The sequence below is a fragment of the Elephantulus edwardii genome, unplaced genomic scaffold (assembly GCF_000299155.1).
Source record: "Elephantulus edwardii isolate Elephantulus edwardi_28Jun2011 unplaced genomic scaffold, EleEdw1.0 scaffold00019, whole genome shotgun sequence".
NCBI lineage: Eukaryota > Metazoa > Chordata > Mammalia > Macroscelidea > Macroscelididae > Elephantulus > Elephantulus edwardii.
The window spans coordinates 16,115,252-16,124,938 of record NW_006399769.1 but is presented as its reverse complement, the minus strand read 5'-3'; the positions used below and the strand labels follow the sequence as shown (position 1 = coordinate 16,124,938).

At 38.7% G+C, this 9,687-nt stretch overlaps 1 protein-coding gene across 1 annotated transcript in view; it reads right to left on the bottom strand.

Annotated features, from left to right (window-relative positions):
• Positions 1 to 9,687, bottom strand: part of DHX57 (DEAH (Asp-Glu-Ala-Asp/His) box polypeptide 57) — a 65,436-nt gene that overhangs the window by 16,828 nt on the left and 38,921 nt on the right. Inside the window, exons 14-18 of the mRNA XM_006882338.1 lie at positions 7,614 to 7,787; positions 7,014 to 7,214; positions 4,792 to 5,068; positions 2,239 to 2,334; positions 2,078 to 2,161 (exon numbers count right to left, since the gene is read on the bottom strand). Of these exons, the coding sequence (XP_006882400.1) occupies positions 2,078 to 2,161; positions 2,239 to 2,334; positions 4,792 to 5,068; positions 7,014 to 7,214; positions 7,614 to 7,787 (832 nt within the window). The remainder of the gene's footprint in view (positions 1 to 2,077; positions 2,162 to 2,238; positions 2,335 to 4,791; positions 5,069 to 7,013; positions 7,215 to 7,613; positions 7,788 to 9,687) is intronic.

Below are 9,687 nucleotides of genomic sequence, written 5' to 3'. Positions count from 1 at the left end.
GTTGGCAACACAACTCCTTCCCAGAAACCAAACCAAACCAAAAAAATGGAATTCCTTCCCGATTACATCACCAGAGCTTATTTAACCCTAGGTATACGTCTTTAACATTTTCATTAGATTTGGGGTAAAACTGATTTTCTTGGAAATTCTTATGAATTGAGTTTCGTTTTGTGTTTTTAGAGGTTTTTTTTTTAACCTAACTCAAAATGTTGGTGATATTATCTAGTCTTTCCTACTTGCATTTCTGCTCAAGCCCTCTCAGTTCCCTCCTCTGTGCACAGAGTGGGAAATGTTCTCTCCCAGATGGATATACAATACTCATTTTAGCAGAACTCTCTCCTTTTTCCTACCCATGTCTTCACTGGCTCACACTGTTTCATAGGAGCAGGGACATTAGCAAGTGGTATAGACTGAAACACTCCTAGTAGCTGGAGTAATACTGGTGGTGCTGGGTGCTCAGCTGTTCCGTGAAGATGTAGTTTACACTCCACTAGAGAACAATGCGGTGGGACAGTTGCACTTTGTCCTACAGCGTTGCTATGTGTAATAACTATATCACCAGGGACGCTTGGGATAGGTAGGACTTAGGCATTTTTTTTAATGTTTTAAAAGGCTCCACAGAAGGGTACAGTGAAGTTTCAATAAGATGTTGTAAATAATGGGATTATACAATTGCAATTAATGGTGTACAACAAAATACATGAGTGACTGAATGAAAACCAATTTTAAGAAAACGGTCCCCAGGTGAATCTAATGTGCAGCCTACACTGAGAACTATGGCTTCTAACAGACTTAGAATAAAGTTATAACCACAACCTTTTCAAAAGTTTTCACAGTAATACAGTTACAGGCAGAGAGTGAAGACAATCACTGGAGTGGGTTTGAGGGCACTTTAAAAAATGGCACTGTTTTAAACCTATTAGTATGAAGCAGTTTATAAAGTAATTTAATTTAGACCAGGGCTTTTCAGACTTTACTGGAGATTTTTCATCTGGTTGGTCAGAGTGGCCTTATTTTATCTGAAAAAACCAAATTCACTCATTCATGCACTTAATAACTCTTTACTGACCATCACCTATGTACAAAGATTAGGTGCTGAGGATACAGTGACGAATCAAAGAGACAAAGTCCCTATTCTAATGGAGCTTGCTAAACAGAGATACACAGACAGCAGTAAGAGCATGTACCAAGAACACTACTGATTTTGCACCTGCACTGCAATCCCAAAGTGTGCAGTTCAAATCTACCAGCTGCTCCATGGGAGAAAGATGTACTGTCACATGATTTACTGCCTTTGAAAACCCTCTGAAGATTCAGCTATAAGTTGGTTCTGACTCAACGGCAAACAACAACATCATCAATATTTAACATGAAAATAAAGTTCTTCCTCTCCCACTCCCAAATCTTTGAGTGGAACAGATACTTTGCAAATCTGTGCATGTTTGTTCTGGTTTTTCCTATTAGTTTGGAAGGGGATCTCCAACACTCTTACAACTAAGTACAGAAACCCTTACATTACAAGACAGAGACAGTACGCTTTTCTTGTGTACCCATTATTGGCTAAACTGTAGCTTCTGATGGGTAGAAGAAAAACTGAAAAAGAAAATCTAGTTGAGGAGTTTTTAGTTCTTTGGTTTTGGGGAAAGTGAAAGGGCTGAGGATGAAAGCTATGAATCCTTTCCCAGAATAATGCACATTATAAGATACAATTTCCCTCCCACTCACTGTACATAATTTTATTTATCTGCCAAGTGAGAATAATTGTATCACATAAGACAGAATTTTGCATACCATTTCAGGACTTTATGGATCCAGGTGAAGAGCGCATGGCAGAGCTAGAGAAAAATCTGACTTGTAGTAAGCAGTAACCTTAGATCACCTTTCCACAGATAAGATGACAAAGGGGCTGGTTATAGGATTCAGCACAGGAAGCCTGACCTCACACTGCAGGAACCTTTGATACAGCTCTGACACTAATACTTTAAACGTTTAAGGCAGGATGGGTGAAAGGAAGTTGCATTTCCCTCTGGTGAGCAGAGATAATCAATGAAAAGCACCTGCCATGGAAAGGACTCACCTGAAGCACTCTTCCAGACAAGAAGTTCTGTCTGCAGTAATTGTAACTTGCACGCATACCTTCTTTTGAACTTTGCTGCCAACCCTAAATTTTGGAGAAAAGAGAACCGACTTTAGATCCAATTCTGGTTATAACCGACAGATGCGAGGTCACAGACTTACCTTATATGCTTGTAGGAGGGCCAGGTAATCACTATTTGCAAATGCAAATTCCAACTTTTTCTGGTTAGCTTCTTCTTTTTTATCCCAAGGAGACACCTAAGTGAGGAAAGTCAGATTGAAAGTACATAATTTACCTGCGGTTGTAAATGACATTTTCTTATTGCAGAAGCCAAGTGTGCAGGAAAGCATTTTGCATGGAACAAAAGAGCACTCTGTACACGGCTGGTTAGACAACTACATTAACTGACAAGCTGATGGTCTGTCTTAGGGGTCTGTCTGCTCACCCAAAATTTAGCTCTTCTGAGACTTTCAACACTTAGCGCCATGATGTCACCAAAGAGCTCTTATTCTTGAAAGCTGATAGACAATTTTAACTGTTGAATCTATCAATAGTTTACAGTTTGTTCTTTTCTGCATGTATACCTCTCCTACTTCCATATCCATGCCCAATGCTTTCCTCCTGTTTTCTAATGTTTGTAACTCGAATTCACTGTCTCCCAGCTGGAAGTGACTCACAGTTGAGCAGGTTTTCAGAAGCTGTAAATCACATGGGAGGAGGGTGCCTATTTTTCTCCCAGGGAGCAGATGGGGGACCTGAACTGCCAGAGAGGCATGGCCTTTGGGCTAACTGCGCAACTCTCTGTAGACCCGACCCCCAGAATACCTTCATAATGGTTCAGAGGTCCTTTTTTTTTACCCTTGAACTTTTTAAAATTATCAAGAAATTTCATTTTCACGGTTGCTCCTGTTTGGTACTGTAGCTCGTGGATGGTCCCCTGCAGCCTGAGGCTCTGAGGGTTCCCGTGTAAGGGGCTGTGGTAACCCCACACAGCCGAGTCGATGATCTAGCTGCAACATCTATGAGATCACTTAAACCAACAACATTGCTTCCTTCTAGCTTTGGTTAACTAGGCTAACATCATAGCTAATACAATCAGAACAAAACTGTACTTCTGACTTGAAAAGAAAATTCACTTCTTTGAATGAAGGCTACGGGGAAAGGTTATTCCACCTGGGAGATTAATGTTGTTTAGTTAAATAATTAATGTTGATAGAACCCAGCAGATTCTGGTCAGTGCTCAGCTTTGGCTCAGGTTGATACCAACTTTTTTAACAAAGCCTCTGAGTTTTCCAATTAAAGAAAACAACAAAAGGCTTATTTAGATGACTGGACACACAGACCAAGGAGGCTCTGCTCTCAGCACTGACACGGTGTGGACCAAGCATGGGGTGGTGGAATGGTCATGCACTTAGCAGCTAAGTAAAAAGCTGGCAGTTCAAATCCACCCAGCAGCCCCAATGGACAGACACTTGGAGATGGGCTCCCCAAAAGATTACGGCCTACAAAACCTCAAGACAGAGCTTTGTCACATGGGGCTGCTATGAATTGCAGTTGACTCTAGAGCACCTTACAGCATTTCTCTACCTCTGTGAAAGAACTCGTAGGAAAAACAAAGGCAGGTAGGTGGTGCCAGAACAGAGTGCACTGACTACTTCCTGTGCTCTGCTCTCCTCCCAAACCCAAAGTCTTCAATGGTTAAAAACCATGCAAGCCAGCATGTTTTGATGGGGTAAATTTAAGGATCTCTGTACTGCTGAAAAGAATTATAAAAAACAAGTGTGGGGGAGAGTAAACAAAACCAGTCCTATTAAAGGCAGTAAGCAGTTTGGGGCCACACAGGGAGAGATTATGCACAGGAGAGGGGATACATACTATTTTGGTTTCATTAATGTGAAAACCTTTCACTGAAAATCTTTGTAGCTTGTTAGCAGATGAATAGCCGGTGCACAAGTGTTTTCTGTCACTCTTTCTATGTCCCACAAAGTTTTTAAAATTTATTTCTTATTATGCTGCTTCACTTTGGTTTTTTTAATCCTTAGTGTTTCCCTGAAGTCAAACATTGAGCAGCTCTAATGCAGACCTTTTCCTTCGTTAATAATATTTTAACTAAAAGTTTATACAGCAAAGTGGGCACCTATTTGAAAGTTTTTATACAAACTGTTCTGTGCCATTGGTTACAGTTTCACAACGTGCCAGCATTCTCACTATCCCAGCTCTCCTCCCCTCTCTACATTCTCGCTTTGCTTTTGAGTAAATGTTGGCCGTTTGGGCTCATAAAGCATAAAGGAGAACATTATTCATGGTGTTACTGTTTATTTTATAAGCCAATTTATTATATGATTGAAAGGTGACCTGCAGAATGCACTCAGTTTCAAGTTCAAAGATATCTAAAGGTGATAATCTTGGGTGTTCCTATATCGATCTAAAAGGTTGAGTATTTTAAAAACCAACTAGGGATATTTTATTTTCATTTTCTGATTTTTCTATTAGTAAGCGTAACAGATATTTTTTTAAACCACAGGTAGGTTATCTTCGTAATGCAAACCTCTGGTTCCTAGTCTTTATCTGGACATAGGCCTCTTTGAGGATCTGACCAAAGTATGTACATTCTGCCCATAAAGATTCACATGAAACATACAAAGATATTTTGAGGGGTTGGCACACCCAAAGCAGCCCTCACAGACTCCTTGGAGACCTGTGTTGTTACTTACAAAAGGAGACTTAAAGGCCAAACTGGCAGCAATGGTAAGGGCAGGATCCAAACAGCGGAAAATGGAGCCAAACAGCATCAGTTTGCCAATTCTCACATCCACGGGCAGAGAGGCCAAGTGGTACCCAAGAGGGGTTAATTTTTCTTCTTGAGTTAACGCTCCCAAGTCCCGTAATCGTATTTTGGACGCACGGAGAGAATTAATGTGTGGAGGTTCAATGAGCTGAGAGAACACAGTCTGGAGAGGATGAGTGCTAAACATCTCTAAAATTTTAATTCTAAACAAAGAGAAAAAAATAAAACAAAAACATATATGTAAATCCTTGGGCATGACACAGAGGAGGAAGACAGTACTTTTCATGAATGAAAATAATATACCATTTCTCGAGTATATATTTTATAAATTGATAGTGATAATTGAGAGTATTTTTAAAACATGTTTTAGAAGCCACTTAGCTCCTCTAGCAATAAAGAAAGATAAAAACTTGAAGATTCTGGAGCTTTTCAAGGTTCAGAATATTCTCTTTACATTTTCAAAATGGTTCTATCCATTTACTCTTTATGTTTGAATTTCCAGGTACTGTTTAAACAAAAATAATGTTTCCCTGCCTTTCAAGTACTTGAATAAGTACTATTTTAATGATAAACTTAAGCATAATTTTAGAAGAGAGGAGAAAAAAATATCCATAACATATAGTGAAGCCTGTAAGGGCTGGGTCTCCACAGATGGGCTTGAGGCTCTTCGGTCTTAAGTTTTTAGCTTTTGACAGGGCAGAAAATTTCTAGCACTTGTTTTACAGGCAACTATTTGAGCTTTTCTTCTCTGACATATTCCCATCCTATGCTTTTGCCAACTTTGGCAGTATGCTTTATTTTTTTCATATTTATAATCCCATTTTTAGATGTCAATGTATATATGTGCTTTTATGTTCCATGATTTTACATGTATTTATTTGGCACCTAGGCTTTTTCTACTCCAGTTGCTCCCCTAAAAGACACAAATTGCTGTAATCCATTTACTTTTATAAAAAAAAAATTCAAAAGCATGAACCGTATTGGCCAATATATTTTACCTATTTCCCTACAATGTTTGTTTTTAAAAATTATATGCCCTTCATTCGGAATGAGGGTTGCAGAGTGGAGTATACATGGGGTGGTGGTAGAGATGTGTGGGGTGGGGGAGGGGATTATGTACATGTACAAATGAAGGAGTTTTTCTTTTGCTTTTCAAGGAGAGGAGCGAACTGGGGGTGGAGGTGGGGTGGGCGGGGAGAAAAGTGCAACAATGAATGACTGGAATTCCAAAATCTCTGTAGATGTTCACTGAAATTAATAATAATAATAACAATAAAAAAATTAAAAAATTATATGCCCTTCATATATTACATTTTCTCCTTATATTCTCTTTCAGGTCAGTCAACTTCCATAATGTTCTGAAATCCCTTAATCCTTTATTTATGCTATTTAATTCCGCTCATCACCTCTGCTAATTTCTTAAGACCAGACTTGGGCTTGAAAGCAGGGACTATGTCTTATTTTCTATCATATTCCTAACTGCTTAGCCCTATGCCTGTCAAATAGAAGGCTCTCCAAATACATCTGTTTGCTGGATGAAAGATGAACTAGGAGATCTTATAAAAAGTAACTGCTTTCCCTTCAGGGTTACTTTTATAAATATACTTTTATGGAGTATATCCATAAAAATACAATGACTACACTCTAAAGAGTTCAAAGTCTCAGTATAAAGGCATAGATAACCTTAGAGTTTTTATTTAAGACCAGACAAATTTTCAAAAGGTTGAACCAAAGATTTCTCAGTCTTGGTAACACAAAATACTTAAATTCTATTTTATGGTATCTGTTATTGTTTGCTCTTCAGGTAAATAATGGTGTACCATCAAGTTGTTTTTAAGTACATCGCACTAATTGACAAGGAGGCTACAGATTTCCCTCTGCAATTTAATACTGATTGCCAGAGGAAAAACTCTATGATAGGTTGAATTACTTTCTGATTTACAAATGTATTCTTAAACTCTATTTCAGGGTCATCCTCTGCAAAGTAAGAGAGATTTTTATTCCAAAAATGAAAAAGAATGGTAAAGACAACACTGAAGAGCTCTTTCTTTGCAAATGAATGAGTTCATCCAAGGTCCCGCTTAGTCAAATCTCTATGAGGAAGAAGAAAACAGGAGATTTAAGCATTTTAAGGAAATGAAGCTGTACCTCAGACACAGCTGTTCCAGTGGCACTCTCTGTATTTCTGGTAGCTGCTGCTTTAACAGATGGTGGTTGTAGTGATGGCTAGTGAACAAATGGAAGCAGACCCCAGAGGCAACACGGCCAGCTCGGCCTTTCCTTTGCAAGGCGTTAGCCTGAGACACAAACGTGTCCTCTAGACTCTCCATACCTTTGCTGGCATCATATCTACAAAGAAATGGAAACTGTGAAAAAGAGACTTATTTTACAAAGAAGTGTCCAAGGCTTTACTTGGCACAGGCAGCACAGAAGGAGGACCAGATTTCTATGAAAGACAAAGGCCCTGGAAAGCACCTAGTGCTGATTTTGAATGATATCCAGTCTCACTATATAGTGTCTTACTAAACTGCTTTTAATTCAAGTACATGCAAAAGAGAGTTAAAAAGAATTTATTACTTCTAAGGTAAAACTTTCCATCTACATTTGGCTTCATGGTCCTAGTTCTGGAATCATTCATACAGCCACAAGCACGTCTCAAAAACATTTTTATAAGTAGCTTAGTTACAAACAGCTGTGTCTCCCTAATGTGGCCTCTTTAGTCTCCCTTTCACATCAACAAAATAATACCTCTTTTCTTTCATTTTCCCAGAATCAATGACATAGACAACATCATCAATGGTGATGGACGTCTCAGCAATGTTGGTAGAAATTATAATTTTAGTTACACCTACAGGAGGTTTTACAAATACAGCCTGCTGCTCTTCACTGGATAAAGATGAATGAAGTGGATGAATAACACATCTAAAAGGAAAAAAGAAAAGTATTCTAGTAAAGAAGCATTCTAGTACAAAGCACTGAAACCGAACTACTGTGTGATTTCATATCAAAACTCTAGAATCCCAGAACACTTACTCTGTATCATGTGATGTCTATGCATAGACCAAGAAACTGCTGTCCAAATGTAATAAGGGAAGGAACACTGCATGGTCTAAAATCAGGAAATGGGTGTGTCAGAGTTGCATCCTTTCCCCACACTTATTTACTTTTTATGCTTAGCAAATCATTTGACAAGCTGAATTATATGAATAATGTGGCATCAGAATCAGAAAACTCATCAATAACCTGCATCGTGCAGATCACACACCCCTTTGCTTGCTTAAAGTGAAAAGGACTTGAAATGCTAGCTGTAGAAGATCAAGAACTGTAGTCTTCAGTATGGATTACATTTCAACATCATGAAAACACAGCTCCTCACCACTGGACCAACAGACAATATCATGATAGACGAAAAAAGATTGAAATTGTCAATTTCTCCTGTTGTTGAAAAGAGAATTAGACTAGAGTTGTTCATAAAGCATTTTGCTTAGGCCCACAATCAACACCCATGGTGGCAGCAGCCAAGAAATTAAAAGACATGTTGCACTAGAGAAATCTGCTGTCGAAGGCTTCTCCAGGGTGTTACAGAGCAAGAATGTCAGTTTAAATACTAAGTGTGCCTAACTCACGTCAGGGTATTTAAATTGCTTCCTATTACATCTGAAAGTTAGGCAATTAATAAGGAAGACTAAAGAAGAAAGAACTGATGCCTTAGAAATTGTGGCATTGGAAAAAAGTACTAAACACACTATTGACTGACAAATGAGCAGAGAAATATGCTCTGGAGGAAGTACAACCAGTGTGCTTCTCTGAGGCAAGGCTAGTGAAACTTTATCTCATGTACTTTGAGTATACTGGAAAAAGACATCATGCTGGGAAAGGTAGAGGGTCAATGAAGACAGGAAGACCCTCAATAAGATGGACAGATAGTGACTAACAACCAGCTTGAGTATGTCAGAGATTGTGAGGATGGCACAGTATAGAGCAAGGTTCAGCGACATTGTTCATAAGGTTGCTATGAGGTTGTTATTTTAAAAATTTTTTTTTAACATTTAAAAAAATTTAATTTCTTTTTTTCTTGTTGTGTACCATCAAATTGGATCCGACAGGCACAGGAGGAGACTGCCCTTCCTTCTCCAGTGGAGCATCTGGTGGATTCGAACTGCACGCCTTCGGGATTGTGGTGTAGCTTCTTTCTACTAGACCACCAGAGCTTCCTTAGGGTGGCTATGAGTTTTCATCGACTAGCAACGTACAACTCCAAATACCAGCACCTTCCCCACAACTAACCAGAAGTCCTAGCTCTTCTAATGTGGAAAAAGCTTGCTCTGATCCTTACAAAATATTTACTTAGTTTATGAGCTAAATAAACTTCACAAAATATTTCCATAAAACAACAGTCACTTGAAAGTTCTATGAAGCACAACCCTATGAAGTTGAATGGCAACACATGAAATTGCCATAAGTTGGAGCTGACTCAAAAGTAATTGTTTTTTAGGAACTAAAAATCTTGCATCAAACCTGGAGGAACACTGGAGTGTAATTCAATAATAAATCAAAAAGAATAGTCGATATTTTAAAATAATAAGTCTAGAACAAACCAATTCCTAAAGAACTATTTTCCCCTACCTTTAAATCCAGAAGAAAAGGCAGAGGCAGTGATGCAAGCTAAGAAATTGCATTGGGAAAGTCTGTTTTCAGGAACCCCTCCAGAGTACTGAAGAGCAACGATGTCAGTCTCGAGATTAAGGTGCAGTGGATATAGGCCATGGTCTTTGCAATCACTTGCTGTGCATCATAGAGCTGGACAATGACTAGGGTTGAT